The sequence below is a fragment of the Varroa destructor genome, unplaced genomic scaffold, assembly GCF_002443255.2.
Source record: "Varroa destructor unplaced genomic scaffold, Vdes_3.0 BEIS01000006.1, whole genome shotgun sequence".
Lineage (NCBI taxonomy): Eukaryota > Metazoa > Arthropoda > Arachnida > Mesostigmata > Varroidae > Varroa > Varroa destructor.
In genome coordinates this window covers 19,751,491-19,771,702 of record NW_019211459.1, presented here as the reverse complement: position 1 = coordinate 19,771,702, position 20,212 = coordinate 19,751,491, and the positions used below count along the sequence as shown (strand labels likewise).

At 42.8% G+C, this 20,212-nt stretch overlaps 1 protein-coding gene across 19 annotated transcripts in view; it reads right to left on the bottom strand.

Moving 5' to 3' along the window:
• Nucleotides 1-20,212, bottom strand: part of LOC111253231 (diacylglycerol kinase delta-like) — a 226,754-nt gene that overhangs the window by 68,808 nt on the left and 137,734 nt on the right. For 15 of the 19 annotated variants that reach the window (XM_086993786.1, XM_086993788.1, XM_086993787.1 and 12 more), the window contains one exon: nucleotides 95-492. In XM_086993786.1, the coding sequence (XP_086849912.1) occupies nucleotides 95-492 (398 nt within the window). Of the gene's footprint in view, nucleotides 1-94; nucleotides 493-1,656; nucleotides 1,806-1,921; nucleotides 2,070-13,027; nucleotides 13,191-20,212 lie in introns of those variants that run through there. The other 4 variants (XM_086993799.1, XM_086993798.1, XM_086993802.1 and 1 more) reach the window with 4 other exon arrangements.

Sequence of the window (20,212 nt, the reverse complement as noted above, 5' to 3'; positions counted from 1 at the left end):
TGACATCTTCCCATATGCATTTGTACTACTTTAATCTCAGCAAGTGGGCTTATGAATGCGCGACTACGTATTACAGCTGCTAAGGGGCACTCACCAGCTGTGCTGTCCTTGTAGACTCAGATCAGGTGGTGGAGGTAAAGATTCCTCGTCCATCGCGATGTCAGTGATGCTATTCTGAAGCTGAATTTCGTGTCGTGGCGGGGCAGAAGGCGGGGGAACATCCTCGATGAACTCTTTACTGGACGAGACCCCCTTAAGCGCGCTAATCCATTCCTCCATGTGGCGGCGCGAGTCCGCGCACAGCACGAGCTGACGCAACGGCGTGATGACAGTAAACGCGTGTGGCGATGGGCAACCCCCTAGGCTACCTCCTCTCCCGGCAACTCCGAGGAGCGCTCCGGGGAGTTTCGCCAAAGTCGCCAAAAACCCACGCGTCACCTGCCACTCCGCTACCGAAACGCCCGAAAGCGCGATCTCCTCGTAGATTACCGACTGCAAACAGGAATATAAACGAACAAAGTAGGACTGGGTTACAAGCTGGGTCGTTGATGAGAAGCGCAATATGTACCTGACAAACTACAAGTATATACCCAACACACGTAATCTTTAGTGTTTGCTTTACCTGTCTGAGTACTATGACAAAGTAATATATTAGAGCGTTCAGGTACTGCTTCGCGAATAGTGATGGCTGCACAAAACTTGTTTGTATTCCTTCTATAATATTCATCTTAGAAAACGGCTCAGTTGAGTCACTGCTTATATGTTTTGCAGCGATTTGACAAAATTTATTCATGCTATGTCCATTCCTATATATAACGACATATATAAGCGTCAATTCAAGTTAATATAGGTATATTTGTACCGAAATGCGTAGTGCTCAGTTAATGTTAGCATTAATGTACAAACTGTTTCCCTTGTGGGCGTGCACAATGTGTGACTATATTGATACGTTAATAATGCCTTTTCACTCCACAGTGTGAACTCCTTAGACAAATAGATCCCAACGACGGTCCACAGTTCCCACCAGTGATAGTTACGGCGAGTGTTTTTTTCTATAAACATACTGTCCGCTGGCGATGTAGTTGACCAAACTTCATTGTTGCTCGACCCTATAATGGCCTAAACCATCTCTACAGCGGAAATGAACTCCCTACTGAAACATGCAAGCCTACCTGGAACGTATATTGTTGCAGCCGTGCAATTTTTTAGTGGCCTCGTATTCTACTTCCCTTCTACTTTCCTAAATTTGTTCGGCAGGAGATGTCTCGTTTGTGACGATCAATGCTATTTCGGCCAGTCCACGGCTGCTGCTGCTGCTGCTGGGAGAACTAAATAGCCGGGCTAGAGCGGCCAAGTGTATTTTGACAAACAAACGGAAAATAAGACGCTTGCCGCAAAAAGGCGGTTGCTGCCGGTCCAAGACACGGTACACTGGACTTAGTTCTTGAGCGTGCCCGAGGCGTGCATGGTGGAATGTAACACAAAACTGGGCTTATTTAGTCGTGCCGGTTAAAACCCAGGCACTTTTGTCAGCGCCTTGAACTACGTATACCATAAATATGTCCAAGGGTAAACATCGCGCTAAGAACTATTAGGTTGTGCGTCATAAACCTAGAAAAAATGGTCATAATACAAATTCGCAATAGGCGTTCGTACTATATGCCGTCTTCACGTGTTCCATAGTCATCATGTTTGCAGATGTTGATCTGATTGCGTCACATATTTGTGCCTGACTCATGCATTTCATTGCCTGAAATAAACATGTACTAATAAAATGCAATAAGGTCATTTTCTGTGTCATATTTTATAAGAAACTCCTTCGCTAAATAGTTCTGCACCCCTATCACATTTTCTGAAGTACACGAATACGAAAGGGATTTCTAACGCGATCCAGCACTACACTGCACACTTATATTTTTACCCATTCTGAGAGACCCATGGAGTGTAGACTACAACGCTCGCACCTTGCCGCCGACACGGTTCGTTCCATTGACAAACTATTCCTCCTGGCCGGCCACGTAAGAAGGTCCTTGTGCCCCAGTACTCGCTTGCTTTCCTAACGGTTCTAGTAGTTTCGTAGTCGTCTGCGAGTGCAGAGACAGCCGCAAAGGATGACATCAACTTAGTCACGCCTGCCAGCATCATTGACGTCCGTTTTGCCGTTAGCAAAAGTCATATTCGCTTGCTATCTTTTTTTTTGTCTCCCGCTCGCTCGACAGTTTCTTGGCAAGGTGCAAAGGTAGATCTTTGCCACTAACTTGAAGCCTCCGCTCGACCGTCTAACCGTCGGCTGTCGTCCGAATTTCCCGCTCCCATTCCAAACGAGCGCCTGTAAAGGTATACTAATGAAGAGTAGCTTTTCCAGTGGCGTTGTTGACCAGCAAGGCGGATGAGGCTATGCGACGGCGCTATGCATACATTGCGTACGGAAGGCCGTGGCCGCCTTAACGCTAAAGCAAAGCACGTAGGTTGCCGCTCGTAGGCTATCATACGATTGGCAACAAGGGAAGCGTAGTTTCCTGCGACTGGAGGACAAAATAATATAGAATCGAAGATTGGTGGTTTGTAGTTTCATCTTGGTTCCCGTCTAGTCAGATAGCAACCAACGCCTACGACCGATGCGACCCACCAGCTTGAGCATCGCGATCAGCAGCAGAAGCAACAGCGAATCGCGTCGTATTCGCTCTGCTGTTGGAGTTTTTTCCTTCCTGCATCATCGTGCTATTTCTTTGCGTCCCTCTCCGTATTTTACTATTCGATCACACCTTTTATCGTTCCTGAGGACACAGGATACGCTCGAATCAGAAAGCAAGTAGGAGAATAGACAAGCGGCGGCAGGAGCAGTCGATCGACGAAGCCGAACCAGCCCATATCGCAAATGGCACCAAGAGCTGTTCGCGGTTAGGCCATCGAGCCACTAGCAACAACCATCATTCAACGGTATTGTTTTCCCGAAGTAATTTCATCGCCGTAGCAATAGCGCCAGTAACAAAGGCAGTAAGACGCTGTAGGGAACTGTTCACTCGGAGCCTCAGTCGCCACCGGCGACAGTAGATGAGGCACGAGGTCTTCGCTTACGGCAACGCAACGCTACGGTAACTCGACACCTTCAAGGAGTATTAGGTGTCCTATCACGAGGCCGGCAGCAACGAGACACGGCACACGAAGTATAGAGAAGGCCAGCAAGAACACAGACGAAGACACAGGATAAAATGCAGCTCGTGCCCTGTTTTCTGTTTCTGCTTTTTCATATCACTTCTGCTCATGGTCGTTGGCATCGGTAGTAAAAATAGCACTTGTCATCGACGACTCTGAGCTTCTTAGCCGATCAAGTCATTTTCATTTATCCTCGTCTCGTTTCCCTCGTTGTGTTGTCCGTCCACATGTCACCTTCGATTCTTACCCAGTTCTGTTGCAGTGGATTTCATTTAGTCCGGCTAGTAGCAATTGATTGCAGACGTGGACGTGAAATCATTGAATGCTGTATGCCCCGTACTGACATCTGCAGGCATGGACTCCTCAATCTGCATACGCTTTTGGCAGTACGAATTATTTAGCTAAGACGGCTGGTTACTACCGGCACGAATTGTCGCTTTGTAACACTCGCCACAAGTGCCTTATCCGCTTTACATTATCCACGACGCTGTTCTTACTTCGCAAATGCGCGAATGATTCTTCAGCTCGGCTTATCCGTAACAGCCGTCCGTCTACTGTCGAATTGTCAAAAACGGATTCTTTCCGTTCGGTGTGTCTTACGCTTTCTATCGATTCGCTTCTCTGGTTTGTAGCTCATGTGGTATAGCTTCATGGCCACCTGCTCGCGTCGAGTATTGGGGTTGGCATAGAATGTTTAGACTACGGGCCATAGATGTAGTGCGTCTGCACGAGGAAGAAACAGCAATGGCGTGGAAGGCGACGGATGACACAATGGAACTCGCACGGGAATGACAAGGAAAAGGAATAGAACGTAATTATCTCACGTGGGTGCGTGAATGACTGAGCGGGCGGCCAGAAATTTGCTCTAAGTCTTCGTAGGCCTGTGCCGCTGGCAGCTGCTTCATGTGCAGTAGGAGTGGCCTGTTCCATAGCAGGCCAATATAGACCTTTTTTCTCTTCATAAACTTATCGTTTGGAGGCCTCCGCGGTTTGACAGACTGAGGCCGCAGTCTAAGTTGGTTGTGTGTCGCCACATCGTAACTGATCTCAACTGAATGTATGCCCATAATTGTACGACTAGAAAAAGCTTTTTCTATAACACCTTCTTTACCATGATCACGGCGTTTTTATCATATAAAATTTAAGAACACCATGTCACAAGAAGTCATACCATTGTGCAGGTAAAGAACAATGCAAATAAATTGGACTTACATTAATAGCCCCTGTCGCTAAAAGTCGTTAATATACTGGAAACTTACTCATGGCAATGCTTTTTACCTGCGAAGGTCAGCAGCCATGTAAACACGCATAACTGCATCCATATGACTAATTATCTAATAATTTACTAAGGCCCATATGCGGTAACAATAGACTTCTTATGACGTAGGCAGTGCGTTAAAAATTGCTCAGTTCAACTTTAACTTAAGACGCTACGAAAATAGGTCTTAAAATCGATGTTCTGGCAAAATCTGCAGTCCACTGACGAGAATGTGCAACGACAACTCGCTAGTACTGAACAAGAATAATGTTTTCAAAAAAGGCCTTACGCACGCAACAGGGCCAACGATGTTGGCGATTGTAACACATTGTCATACATGGAAGCTCGCTTCTGCACATTACTAATTGCTCGACAAAGATATCGTTTGAGTCTTTTCTCGCGTGTAGTTTTAATTTGAGCTTGATTTCCTTAATTCAACAGACTCATTTTACGGTGTCCTAATTCTGATCAATACGAAAATAAGCCATACGATAAGACTATATACTTCAGAGCCTAGGTTCACAGCCCGATCGAAAGGACTGCACAAGGGAAACTAACAGCAACACCAACAGGCTATTTTCATGGACTACGCAAATGTGTATATCTGTATAATTGTTATTATAATAACATAGGCCATAGACTAAGCCACATTCCTCTTCAAAAGCGGACGATTTCGTGAGTATCGTCGAGCTTAATCTCGTCTTCCAACGAGAGTTTACGAAATGACAACGCTATCATCAACCCACTCCCTTCCTCTGTCTCTCACAAAAGAGTGTCTCCAGTTCTCCGGTTTGCTCCATTGAGTGGCTAGTCTGGTCATCCATTACAACAGGTCTTACATTAGCCCGACAAAAAAGAGTTTGACATCCATATCTATGCTTATGTGGCGGCGATAGATAACTATTGCCGCATGATAAAATGTGATACTAGTATCAAAATGATTGGCCATTGCAGCACTAGTAACTAGAAGGCGAGACTTCTATAGTCATGCCAACCTGTCCGTTGGATTGCGTTAAGTATGTGAGAGACAATAAGCAACAAAAAACATGCTAAGGATGCACGAAATTTATATACGTATAAATATGCAAATATAATGAGTTTGCCCTGCACAAGCCGAATAAGTAGACGAGCAAAACTATGTTGCCCCATTACTTTGCCGATTTTATCCCGAAAAGTTTTTTCGGCGCATATAGTTCGTCAGTCAAGGTAACGGCATATTGGAGTATAACTGGATATCTGAGCTAAACAAAGTTAAAAACGATCACGCAGCAGATGCTTCATAAATGTAGTATTTTATCGAGCTTATCGTCATCGAAATTATCCAGCTATTTCAGAGATAATGTCAAAAAGCAAGTTTTTGTTTTAGCTATCAGCGTTGCATTGTTCTAGCGGTGCCTTTAGGTTTTTAATGAGTGAAAACCTTTCGTCAGCTTCCACTAGGAATGCGATTATTGCAACAAAATACTTCCTTCAAAATGGCGGATTGATTTTCCCAAATAGCGCATGCCGGTCTTTCATATGAAACATTTCTTAGACAGCACATGACCACAACGACAAGTTCTTCCCCGTTACAGCTTACGCTAGAGAAGCACGTTCGTAAGGTGTATTACTCCATGCGTTGACTCGCCACCTGAGACATTGACGTGTAGTATAAGTTTAATGTTTATAGCTTCGTTCATCTGCTAAATGGACGATGGTTGGATGCACGCTACGCGCAGGACAATTCCCTTAGCATCCTTCAGAGCGCTACCCGGTTTACTACAATAAGTCGGCGTTACCAGCAAAGGCCAGACCCCCAACCGTTGAGCATCGGCTCTTATAAGCTGTACCAGCTACGACAGTAGCACGATCTCTCCATAGCAGAAGGGTGTAGATGTATCCGACGTAAGCAAAGCATGCTCAGAGAATGCTTTTGTACGTGCTGCTCGTTCGGCCTTCACTGATTCCGCGCCGTTGAGGCCGGGCACGTGCAGGTGCAGCGAAAAGATTTGACGGTTATCTCCCACGTTCGTTTATCCCGACCCGAGTTGAAGACGATACTATGGTCCGGAGATAAATTTCCAACGTTAACCGTCAAGCGAGTACGAGCTTGAAGTTGATTACATCTTGTCTAGACTAGTTTTGCTTGAACAGAAATATAATAGGTAGAAATCCTTATTACATATCCGATTGTGCTATCGTGCAGGACACCTACATCCTTTTCTTATCTCCCCTTGAATGCGATTTACAACAGATTATCGACACATCGTAATAATTACTCTTCTGAAATAGAGTCTATACCATAACGTAAGCGACAGTATTTGAGGTGGCAAAAAGTCTACAATCAATCTGTTCTGACATTACCACTACCTCAGCCAAGAACGAACAAATTCGTATGTACGTATGGCACAAACATCTACGGTTAATACGCTATTGTTTTAATGGCGATAAGATTTCATAGAAGCCGCTTAGTTAGAGCCATAGACGTAGCTTCACCGGTTCGTACTGCGTATTAGGTCAAAGGTTTTTCCTACACCAGGATAGCGGTTTGGCATCATGTAGCGTAAGGCGCAGAACTTCCCTAGAATACCTCATAATATTTTGCATGAACAGCAGACCATAACTAAGATATGTATCTATATTGTATGGCAATAGAAGATAGAGATTTTATCAAATATATGTATCAAGTATATTGCTTTCTTTGTATTTTGCCCGTCTAACAGCAAATAAGATTCCCGCGATTGCGTAGTACCTCCGAAGTGCTGCACTAGCCAGTATACTACTTCAATGTACTGTTTAATACGATGGATAAAATGAACGTTTCAAAGGGTTGTGCTTGTTACAAGTTGGTACTTGTCGTGGTACACAGGCCTCCTAACGGTTAAATCTAACATCGGCATCCACACGTGTTCAATCATTCTACCTAATTAAGTACGCAAGCACAAATTTAAATATAGATTACAGAGAGTATAAAATATAAGCCACAAAGGTACCAGATATTGGGTCGAAAAAAATCTAGGCATTGGCAGCTCCGATGGGTGAAACAGACGATATGGGTGTCATAGAACTTTTCAAAATATACACTTCGTTAACTAACGTTCCCTCAAAAATAATATCTTAAATGCAAACGTTTTTCTTTCGAAATTAACGAGGTTCGACATTAGTTTCAATACTGTGAGCTTGTGTAGGAGGAGACTTCGGCATCAACGGCCGTTCTGCATTCTGTGCCTGCTAGAAGTTCTTTTAGGTTGGGTTTTTTATATATATTACACGCGACAGCTCACGATTTCGGGCGGGATAGCATTTATAAAAATCAAATTCCCCAAAAGGGCTGGTAACACTAAGCGATTGCCTCTGGAAAGGAATTACGAAATGCAATAACATCTTTTTTATATAGGTATATCTGAGGACATGTTCAGGCCCGCCCAGCTATGCCTATGTAATGTTACTTTTTGCGATTGCAGCTTAGCCTTCTATGAAACTAGGAAGCCTGCTGGTAACTGAAGAGCTGACGATGATATTGCCAATTAAAGAACTAAGTGGTACAAGATGTAAGTATATATATATATATATATTTTTTTTTGCCTTAACGTATATTGCTCTTCATACTAGTAAAATTTAATTTTCAGCCACCTTCCTTTACGGCAGGATAGATAGAGTACCGGTTAGTATTATCACTATTATTACTTTCTTTCATAATAATTATTTTCAAAATTTCACGAACTTAGCGTTGCTATAAAATGCATCAATGAACCAGAAGAGCCCAGGTCGATTTGTTACAACGAACGGGAACTAGAGGAATCTATTTTTCTCTGATGAAAAATCTTTGGGAATAACTTTTTGGAATATGACTTTAAAACTCACGTCTTCTGCACTTATTTCTTGCAGTATTTCTCATTCGTTGGTGATAAAGGCTGGATTATATTAATACTCAAGACAATATCTACTATGACGTTTTACAATGGAAGTTTATGGCGAATCTGAGACAACTCAACGCCTCATAAATGTATCATTATTAAAAAGAGAACATGAAATAAAGCAGAAGCTAGCTTTCCTGTAGCCAGCGCTGAACGTCCTGAGGCCTGCGGCCTATTTCACTCCTGTACCAAGTTTAACCGAGTAAGGTTGGCCAGTTGCGTCACCTGCTCAACGACGAGCAATGTATGTAATAACAGAGAAAGTAGCAGCCACAGTAACTGTTCGATCAAATCAAGAACACGTATAAATTTCGATACTGATTAACCCTAACCAACGAGATCTAGTGACTCAGGGAAAGATACACAGAGAAAAATACATTCATAAAGCTGAGTATCGTAATTTCTTCCTTAATGCCGTTGGAGCTCTTCTTCTTCAAGGAGTAGTTTCAAGATATTGGAGCGGTTTGCACCAATCTACATTGATATCCACATACGTAGGTGTCCGGACACAATTAGAGTTCTGTAGAGCATGAAGAAGCGGATTCAGATAGCATTAGTTTGTTTCTTTTGTTGCAATAAGCCGGCGACGACCGATTAACAAATTTGCCCCGTCATAATCAGTCAGCGTCTACAGCTGCCGTTATATCTGTCAATAGACAAAGGCCGCTCCACTGCGGATCGGAAAAGGCTCACGTGGACAGTATAAATGTACGTATGAGGAGAGATCCAAGGGAAAAGTATACCGCTGGTGAGCAAACCAGTTTGACATCTGAAATATTTAATTTAATTTCCATCCATTGAGTCCAAATTCCATTAATTTTTATAATTTACAACATTAATCAAAGCCACCCGCGTCAAGTCATGCAAACTAGTAAATCTGCGGAAATGAAGGGCCTCGCAGGCTCATTAGCTTCTGCGTCGATCACCTTTAGCAGGATAACAGCTGTGTAGCACTATGACGACGACGGAGACCACTACATAGTATTAAGCTAACGCGTGTGCCAGCTTACAGCCGGTGCTATAGCGATCCTCTACAAACAATAACGTAACGCCGCCATACGGGGGCGTTACGTTACTGTTTGTCGAACGAGAGGGCACAATATATATTCAATGTGCATATGTATATATATATATTGGAGTATCGAGCAAGGGCAAGCGAATGCTTCTGATAAGAGTAAAATCGCAGAAGATGGCGATAGATGCTAAAGCCACTTATAAAACAAACGATTAGTGGCTTTGAAAGTATTTAAGAAAATATCTGGTGTAATTAGTTGGATCTTATGCGTTTCCTAGAGCTAATCAATATCGCAGTATCGACACTGTAATGAAGCCGTGTATTATTAAATACATCTAGCGAAAACTAAATGTTTTGATTTACTTTCAGTACACTTTCAAAGGTCACAGCCTAGTTCCTCGTTGCGTGAAGTGCCCAACGGAAATGGATTCCAGCTAATGGAGGTCCAGGCTTTGTTCTTCACAGCCAGTTTGTATAGGATTGTTTACCCTATGACAACAAGTCTCGCTGGCTAGAATAATCTGTTGTTAGACGCCCTGCAAACGGCAAATTCTAATCAGTTTAAGTGGAACGCTTTCTTGAGAAAGACCAGCAAATGCAAAAGGAATTGATCGTTAGGCTCTGCATTAGACCTGCGAAATATCCGCTACTGCAGCGTCTGAAAATACTTGTAGGACCGGTATAGAATGAGTGTTCCGCATTGTTCTACCCTTGGCCGGGCAACATAAAACTATATGGTTCGTTCATCCACCCCCGCCTGTGGTGAGAATACAGATGGTGTTTGCCCAGTCTCGGTTACCCGCAGACTTTTCAGTCTGTCCCTACAGCGAGCCTTTTTCTACTAAACAAATCATAGGTAATATAGCAAAGAGAAAGTCTTTGCATAAGGTAGACCCACGGGCGTGTGTAATTGCTTGCACTACACATGCCCCACAAAGGAGACCTAGGCGGCACAATATTATAGGTCATAATGATATAAAAAGAAATCCACCAACAATACGAGCTTAGAGTTATTACTGATTCTAAAATGACAGCCGGATAAGCACATAAGTGGGCCATCATTTTATGTCGATTAAACAACAAAAACCAAATATGGTTAATGTCCGTTTATCATGACGAAATGTACCGCTATTACGGTATATATATCCAATCAGCTGATCATGTCTTGAATAGGTTTTGCACAATGATTTATCTCGTAGATAATAAACGGTAGAAATGCTGTTGCTAAGTAAGTACAAACTGGACCAAATCACCATACTTACTACACGGTTCCACACGTATGCACTAACCTGGCAACGTATCACGAACGATACAACGCACTCTCGATACGAAACGAAAGGATTTCGGCTTGAGTTGAAGTTTAGGCGGAGTCAGCTCATTATCCTGCTGATCTATTGGCGATTTTTCCGCGAACCAATGGCACTACAGGCTTTTTTCTCGTATTCCATATTTTATATATTATCATATTTGAACAAAGATAGCTTCGCTGGGGAATAATCATGGCAGAAGAAACCGTGCTCCCTTGCTGATTGTCCGTGTTAACTATTACCGCAGACTAAGATCAAGACAGTGCCACAAAAAAGCTCTCCATTATTTCTGACATTATCAACGGGAGCATCTGTGCCCATTATTATATAACGCAGTTTCCCATGAAGCCCCAATTGCAATCCTTTCCAACGTAAAAAGTTTCGACCATCATAGGGTCTAATAGACCAGGTTCATTGCCTTGCCGCTTTTAAAGATATACATACACGCAACAGTAAGACTTCACGGTATATGATACCGTAAAAAGCACAATATGATATTTTATCTTGCATTCTCTATTTGCAAGGTGTTATCGATAGATGAGGTAAGATCAGGATATAATTTGGCGGTTTCTTTGAATAATTATCGACCATGCAAAATGTTATGAGGTGGATTTGTATGAAGCGTGCTAATTATTAATCTCTTACTACAAAAGGACATTATTTTACGATGCGATCCTTTATGATCATTTAATGGTACCATATCTATTCAACATTTTTAATATTTGAAACGAGCTTGAAGTAGTTGAAATATAGGATCGTCTCGTTAAATCTCAGTAGACCGGTCGTAGCATTAGCGGTTTATAATGATGAATTTTATCTTCATTATATTCGAGGATTATATTTAGTAAAGATTTTATTACAGAAAACACCGTGAGCCGACAAAATTCCAGGAAGGAATTCAAATATGGGTCCCGTGGAAACCCCCGCAAGGATAGAAAAAGACACGATATGTTTAGAGCTGTGGTAAAAGACGACTGATCTCAAAGTATGCAAATGTTTGGTTTAGTATGTGTAAAAACATTATACTTGCTTGTTAAAAATTTGAAAAAAAACTTCTATAAATAGCTGTTGGATAGCTTGAACGAGGGTCAAAGGCAGAAGCATAGGCACGTTTGCCCCGTTTTGCTTCACGTTACAACCCATTCTTATACTGAATTGTGATTTAATGAAAAATGGGATCTTCGACACATCTCAACAGTGAGCGGATGCATCATGCGGAAGCAAATTTACAGCCGCAAAGGTTTATATATCGTTTGGTTGTCTAATGCAAATGTCGCCCACTACAGGTTTATGAGTCCTGATTTGTCTGCTATGGCCGAAGCGCATTGTCAACAATTGCAGGAAGTAATGAGAAAGGTTAAACGAACTGTGTCCCATTCGTGTTGCACGAAAATGCTTAACTCCATCCCGCAGGAACTAGTGGCAAACATATAGGAGTTACGCCTGAAGAGTCGCTATTATTCACAGTATTTGCCCATAGCAAAGCCCTCACACTTAAATACGGTATTTCTTTCAAAATCTTGACATTTTCTAATACGAAAATTACCCAAATTTCAACATGAAGCCGAAGCTTCAGATACTGGTGTCCCAAACTTCTGGCGCAGCGGGATGAGTAGTTACTATTCACACGGCGAAATGCTATAGACAATGTGTACTTTGTAGCCATCAGCGAGCACTGATCACCATTATTAGCCCCGAAATATCGCTGAAAATTAATATATGTCGACCTCTAATAGTTTTTTGACGAAATGCTTCGGTCAGACCGGGTCACCACGGCAGACGGTTGCAACGGCTCGTTTAGTAGTGACTCAACGACTATTCAATGCTAGATTCGTACGTTCGTTGCTTCGCGGTCGCTCCCGACCGGGACCTCAAAACGCTGTCGTCTTTGTTGGGTAATCGAAGTGTTAGCCACGTGCTAATCTAGTTATTGTTCCGACAAGGCCAGGATTACACTCGCTTGGAATATATCGATCGACGTAAAATCGACCTTCCCTACCCCTTTGGTGCCATACATAACCGTAGCGTATCTGACAGCGTCTGATGACAAAATTTCCGAAGATTTTTTTCCTTGAAGCTTTGGAGTCGATATGAAGTGAATAATTTTGTAAATGCCAGTATGTGTCAGATTATCATGTTTTACGTTTTTCAAATGTATTACTCCGACGACCCACCTGTACGTTTTTTTATACAGACCAGCCGCGATTGCTTTTCGTTCTTATTAACATTATCCGATATAGCTTTTTAGATCAATTAAATGACTTTTCCTTCGTCCGACATTGTATCACTCAGGATCTGGTGGATATTTATAACCTCCAATAAATCTGTAAGTACGTGAGCTAACAATGCGCTAAAGCCTTATTTAGAATTTAACCTTTATCTATTTATTATTTACCTGCCAGATGTCCCACATAGACCACAACATCATCCAGTCATCCGCTTCTATAGGCATAATCCCGGGGGGCTATACCGTATTGATGCTCGTGCATTATATGTGCACACGTGGGGAACAACGGTGGTCCCGCCAAGAATATATTAGTCCGTGTTCTTGTCCTTTTCTAAAAATATCCCGAAGAAGACTTATTTTAAGCTATAGCTAATAGAAGGATAAAAGAAAAGTGAGAAAGCAAGATCAAGATTATAAAGAGGGACGAAATAGAGACTGCACGCGTCCCCTAAACACACGATGTTCGCTGACGTAGGAAAAGTATCGGCATTGACGTCATGCTTACACATGTATCATTTTGTGTTTACATTCTAACCATATTATCCCACGGAGGTCACGTCATGAGCATGGCGACACACGGAATGTTATGGCAGCATCATCGAGCGCCGCCATCAGCACACAGTTGCCCGAGGGGCAGATGCACTACTTTTCTCTCTGGTGTGGCGTTCCATCACTCATGCTTCTCAGTTCGCCGTTTCGAACGCCCCCGGCATAACTGCGTGCCATGGCCAGCGGCTTGGCTTTCTCTGATTTTTCAATAGAATGACTTCGACAGAAATGGAGCGTCGCAGGGATTTCCACTGCCTCGGCTTTACCTCGTAGTTACTTCGTGTTGCAGTTCTCCTTTCCTTTTACTCTTTCCACCTCAAGTAGATCCCTCCTTTTCACATGTCCAGCAAGCTTCGCAGAAGGGGATCGGCCAGAGACCTGACCGTTGCAGAGACTCCCGTATTCCAGAAGATCGTGGATGGCATATATCGCATCTACTTCCATACGCTGCTGGCCCACACTGACACACATACGTACACATATATAGATGCCTATTCGGGACAGCTGGTAAGTAGCGTGTTTACGGCAAAGGCTGGCTGCTATGCTGCAAGACGATCGCCATACGTGTACATACCGGAGGGAAGCGGGGAGGGGTTCTATCCCAAGTGGCAGCGGACACACGGCAGTCAGCCCACTATATATCCGAATCTCCCATACACAACCAGTAAGCACTAACCCCAGTCGTAGAGTACCCTCGAGCGCTAGAAGAACCCGCGGGCAACGACGCATGTAGCAGAAATGTGCTAGAAATATCCCGACTTCTTCCCGACTCCCATCTTTGCTAAGACCGCTGGCGGAAAGCCTCAGCGGAAAGCTCCCGCATGGCTGGTCCTGCGGCAGCAGCGACCGCGGTAGCTTCCCCGAATGGTCCTGCAGCTATCTAACTTCTCAAAATAGTCGGCAGGCAGGCCAGAGAAGAATCATTGGCAGGGCAGTAGCCTGCTGCAGCTACTAGCTGCACTGACAAAAGAGAAGCCGGTATGGCGCTGTCGAATCTGCCGCAGCTCACTTGCGGGAGAAAGGGAAGGTTCAGAGAAAGGGAGAGTCGTTGTGCTGGGCGTATTGTCAAGACACGACCGGTGCAGCCGCCGCGTGGGTCCCACAGAAGAAGCCACCGCTGCAGTTACGAACACTCCAAGGTGCCACGCGTACTCAGAGGGGTTGGAACCCCCTGTACTTGTGCTTTCTACGGGTCAGAGGACATGCCATGTATCCAGCCACTTGGACGACGATCTAAGCATCCGCCCCGGCTAGCAGACATCCTAATATATCATGTAGGCTACCAAGCTTAGTTTTTCAAAGCTCCGGGCTCCCGAATTTCGAATTAAACAACCCGCTAAAGCTTGCTCACTCCTCCTATGGTCCCTTCGGTCCAACCTAAAAAAACCGGGGCAAATCGTGGAAGTCCCTGACGGTAGAGAAATGAAAGTGAGGCAGCAAAGTTTCAAACTACCTGCAGACGTTAAAAAAGGCAATAGGGCAGATTTGAACGGTGCCGTGGGTTGTTTGAAAGCTCACTCAATCGGCTTTAGCCAAAGTGATTTTGTTCAGTTGACGCTAGGCTGGGATAAAGTCCTTCTATCCACTGGTAGTTATACAGCGGTACCAAAGTACACTTGACTTTGGAGTAGTTTTCGAGACTTGTTCGGAAGAGTCCGAGGGGGTCGTCGTAGAACAGTCCATGGGCCCCACACAAATGAGGCCCTTAGAGCCGGTACTTCTGCTGTTTTTCTGCTCCATAATAAGCATCACCATCTTCAGTTCAGCAGCAAAACTTTATATCCTTACTATATCTCCCAGTTCCTTATGTCGTATATAGTTTAGTTCGCTTCGCATTCGCTCATCACTAGGCCTTAAAGGCTGGGGTTCTTCTATTAGCCTCTCTACCCTATCGGTCTATTTCTCGCTTACTCAGCACAGACAATTCTGTCCACAAACTCATCTCCGTTTTTTCAATTTCGTTCCTGTAACTCTGCTAATATAGAAGTCTAAAATGCGCCATATGAAGACATGCTTACTATACAAAGTTGCGTCTGTTAGCTGGCCACCTTTTGAAGCAAAAGCAAATGAAATGCAAAGAGGTAACAAGTAGTAAAAAAACAAAAAGATAAGGAAGCGGCTGCGAGCGTGACAGATAAATGGGTAACATTACATTTACGCCACGTGGCAAGGCCCGCTTTGGTAAATAAGGCTGTAGGAGAAGCAGTGGTAGTAAAGGTAGTTTCCCAGCATCAATATTCTAGCAACGCCCGTATCTGTTATATTTACGCCTCGCAAATACGGACGGTCGTACATAGATACGGTTCTATTGGAGCATCATGGGAGTTTCCCTTTTTAGCAACAACACCGGTAGCAAGTTAATCAGTACAAGCATTTTACGCTTATTTTACGGATATATATATATATATATATATATATATATATATATATATATATATATATGTATATATATGCGAGTTCTCTAGCAGATTGTCGACACTGCGGATGGTACAATGTGTGACGCCATCGAACGTAGCGTCTCACGGTGGCTCCAAGCGCTACACACAAACTAGTTTAGTAATAGAAGAGGTGGTGGCCGCGTCAGGTTCCGAAGCGAAGGGCCGCTCTGTCTTTCCCTGAGGATGACCGTGTAACAGGCAGCAGAAGTAAAAGCAGCATATGAACTCATAGAAATTAAAAATTTTGTAACTACTGCTGGCAGGTTATTATCTATATAGCTTTAGGCAATTGTCTTTAGGGCAATAGGCCCTTTCTCCTACAGACGATAAAGAACCTTGAAATAAACAATAATTATTATTTTGGGGATACGTGAATGGGAAGAATCATCGAAATTTTTGAGTAATCTTCGAATCCATAATCAGACAAATTTATTGGCACACATAATTATTGTAGGTACTGTCCACACGTAAGCTGTTCGATGTTACGTGTACTTACCTTCAAATATAACAGAACCATCATGCGCCTAGTCGAAACTCGCTATCACTAAAGGTCTATTAACGATATACCCGATTCATCTATTCGAGAACTTAATTAATAATCGATAATAACGACCATATCAGTGCTAAGGTCTATTTTCTTCTGTACTATAACTATAAGACCCCGTAGCGCGATCGTATTCGACCGCCAAGGTTCGTACTATGAAATAAACGGCACTTTCGTATAAGATAGACGGTGCCGTCTCACGAACATGGCCAAGCAGAGCTACGCGGAAGAACAGTCCGATAGCTCAATGGACAGGACCAAGATGTTTGCTGTCTGATGAAGGAATCGAGCGTATGCGTTTGCAAACGTAGCTCGAAGGCTCCTTTCGGTGAAGTAATCAGTCTTCAATAAACTTTAGAGCATTCTTTATGGATTAATCTCAAAAGGTAACTGAAAATAGGCTTGTTCTATTGGTTGATTTCCTACACTCATATACAACTAGCGCAAACAAGCGCGTCCTTTCGTGCGCGTAACGAATCCCGTCCGAGACGATGGCTTAATCTCACCCCTATTACGAGAAAATCAACCAAGCAAAATCCATGGTGGGCCTTGTGTAGTGCCTTTCGGACACACGAGAATCGCCGTATGTTTTAGCCGTTCTGCTGCACACACGGTAGAACTAACGTGCATGAATAACAGCCCTACCTGATCGAGAGGTTTTTTCGATTCACCTAACTGACTGTATTATTTAAGACACAACTTGAAATGTTTATCCTAAGGCTCGCGTCTGTCATTATTCAATTACGTATCTATACGTTCATTATACTAATGTACCAGGGACGCAAACGGCCGTTCCAGCAGATTCGGTAGAGAACTATCGTACAAGATAAATATACTACGACCTTTCGCGGAACGTGGAGTCAATTTTTGAGAAGCAAATTTGATTTAACGAATTATAGTCTAGCTTATAGAGGCAATTTTCAAGGCTAGAGTCACTCTAACACACCTTTGCTACATTTAACAGAATCTGCTAGATAGAGATCGATTTTACCTCTTTGATTTAAAAGAAACGATATTCCAATTGGGCTTACTTTGCGAGAAATAATAAAATTGCGCAATCTATATAAAGAAAATCGTATTGATTTGGTTTAATACTAGAATCGCTTTTTAACAAAAGTTCAAGAATATCGGATCCAGAGCTTGGTGAGAATCCGACAGACAACATGATAACAATATGTGATTTAATCGAATAAAGAATGATAGATCTATTTAACCAGTGACTGGCCGTAACCCAAGGCGCTCGCTTACGGCTAGGTCGTTTGTTTCTGCAGTGTCTACAGGGCAGAATTGGCATATGAGGATTCTTTAATTTCATTGGAAAACACAGGAAACGCACTTCCGCAGCTTATTGACTCGGCTTACTTTTAACGTGACAAAACGCGTCACTTAATAAATACAAGCTAAACTGAACAAAACAAAGCGATTGAGCCGAATTCAAAGTTCACATTTACCAAAACGATATGGGCACTTCAGCTAAAAGGACCCGCGGGGATAAGGACATCGAGGGGCAAACGAAGAAGCTTTTTCTTTGCCCATATACGTACTCGTTTCATTAGCAGATAAAATTTCTTTTTCAGCCTGATTATATACAAAAGGACCTCTAATAGAATTACATAATTTTTTTTGTCGACTTCGTAAATGTTATGTAATTCGGTCAGGAACGAAGTGCGGCATTGAAAATTACTGCTCGGAAGGGCTAGGTCAAAGTTTCACTACGCTCAGCAGCCGGCCATATTGCGTCATGTTACTACTCCATTGTTCAGGGTGTAGCACGCCAATTGCGGTTAATCTATTCAAAGTTTTAAGGTGTTATCGTAATAAATTTACTGCTGTATCTACGATTCGACCTGCGTTTAGAATTTTTCTCTTCAAAATAGGTAGAGCTGATACTTGAAGGTGTTCGTCGAGATAAACCGATTAGTTGGAGGTTCTAGGGCGTTTAGAACCGTGCAGTATCACAAATTTAGCTTGCGTCTTTCCAGAGCAACTGTGTGTTCCTTAATGCTTTTGAATAGGCAGATTTGCATAGGCATTAAGGTCATTGTGATAAGAGAAAAATCGTTACGCGTATTCGATTATCGCGTAACGCTACTGTTAATCGACAGAGGGAAAACTTACACACGTATCATAAATAGAAGCAAGGAGTGATTTGAAGGGAGTATGTCTTTTTGTTAAAGGGTATTACTAAAGTATTATGACCTTTTACTATCGAGAGCTATATGCGTTCTTGCATGCTTTCACCGTTCGTGTTATATTTCGGTGGTACGAGGTTCTAGCCTAGGGGTTTTTGCGATTGGGCTCCTTTCAAGCATTCGATTTTAAGGCCCACCTCATGCATGCGTTGATGCCTGTTCTACAAATGTAAATCCCCATCACATATTATGTCTTAGAACATTAACAAAAAAGCCCAAGTTTCATACGGGTGTTTAAATTCAATTAGATAGGTGTGCCGTCCCAATGACAGTGATTGACTGACTCATGCGCTGGTAAAACTCTGCCAATGCCCATAGCTTGCCTACAAGAAAACATAATCAATCAGCGTGCCATAGCACAAAAATTGTTACCCTCATTCAGTGTTTATATGCATGTACAATACGTATATTTTCAGTAAAATATCCTATCCGCCATATTTGCAACCCTCACCAGATCTAGAGCTAAACGAGATGCAAGCTCATGAAACAAAGCTTTACCGTTATGGCCCAGATGTGTACCGCAAAAAATACATTATCCCTAAAATTGCTTTGAGATGCTAGGCATCATGAAACAGAGGAGGTATTATAAACAGTAAACTTTGGGAGTGGATAAGCAAAAGTCCACGTCCCTATAATAGCAGTGCTAGACAGATAACAACATGGAGGACTTAGAAAGTTATGGATTCTGGATAGCGGTGACTGTGTTTAGCGTCGAATAGAACGGTACACTTATTCAGCTTTGTCAATAGAAAGGTGAAGAGTGACAACTTGTTGTGGGTCGCTTAAGGTCACCACGTTCCAACTCTGTGGCTCTGTTCAGATAGTCGGGATAATTCAGATAGTTATATTAGGACAGCATGTCTAGAGCCTTAAAGTGAACCTTAGATGCTAGTAAGGGCTAGAAACCTTTAGTCAAAAGAACTAAGCGGACAGGGAAGTCGGCCTCACGGTGCATTTCGCCTTAGTCGTGTATCAAGCTCAGAACATCGCGCACGGTATAGCAGCTACGGAAAAACACGACAACAACTAGGAATCACAGTTTCCATAGCCATGGGCCTATTACGCCCTAACTTTGATGAGTTTAATCTTTTTAATTTAGATGTATTTTAATCTGTGGATAGTGCAATGGCAATGCGTGCCGATAATGTATATATAATGGCAATACACTTACGTGCGTACCGCATTCTCGACTGTGTTGTATTTCGGCGTTATTTCGGTAGCGTTTGGGTATGGTTCTCTATAAACCAGAAGCATATATATATATATATATGAGCCTCCTTTTTTTGCTAAATGCAGCGTGACACTATAATTATGGTAATAACTATAAGTTAAAAGCCTAAATAGCACACCGATATTAGCAGGAGTATCACAGCTCAACCGCGACCGAAATGCTTTTAGGCCATGATCGTAGCAGCTTTCATTATTTCTCTGATCAAATTTTTCTCAAATAAAATTTCTTTAGGAGAATTGGAGCCATTGATTAAAGTAAAGGTAATGAAAGCATGGGATTTCGAGTTCTACATTCGGTTCTCCGTCAAGCATCGCTTTAGACGACTGAGCTCTTTCAGCGCGCGACAATGTGTATTTATACGCCCGATGTTAGACCTATGCTACCTTGCGTACCTCTATA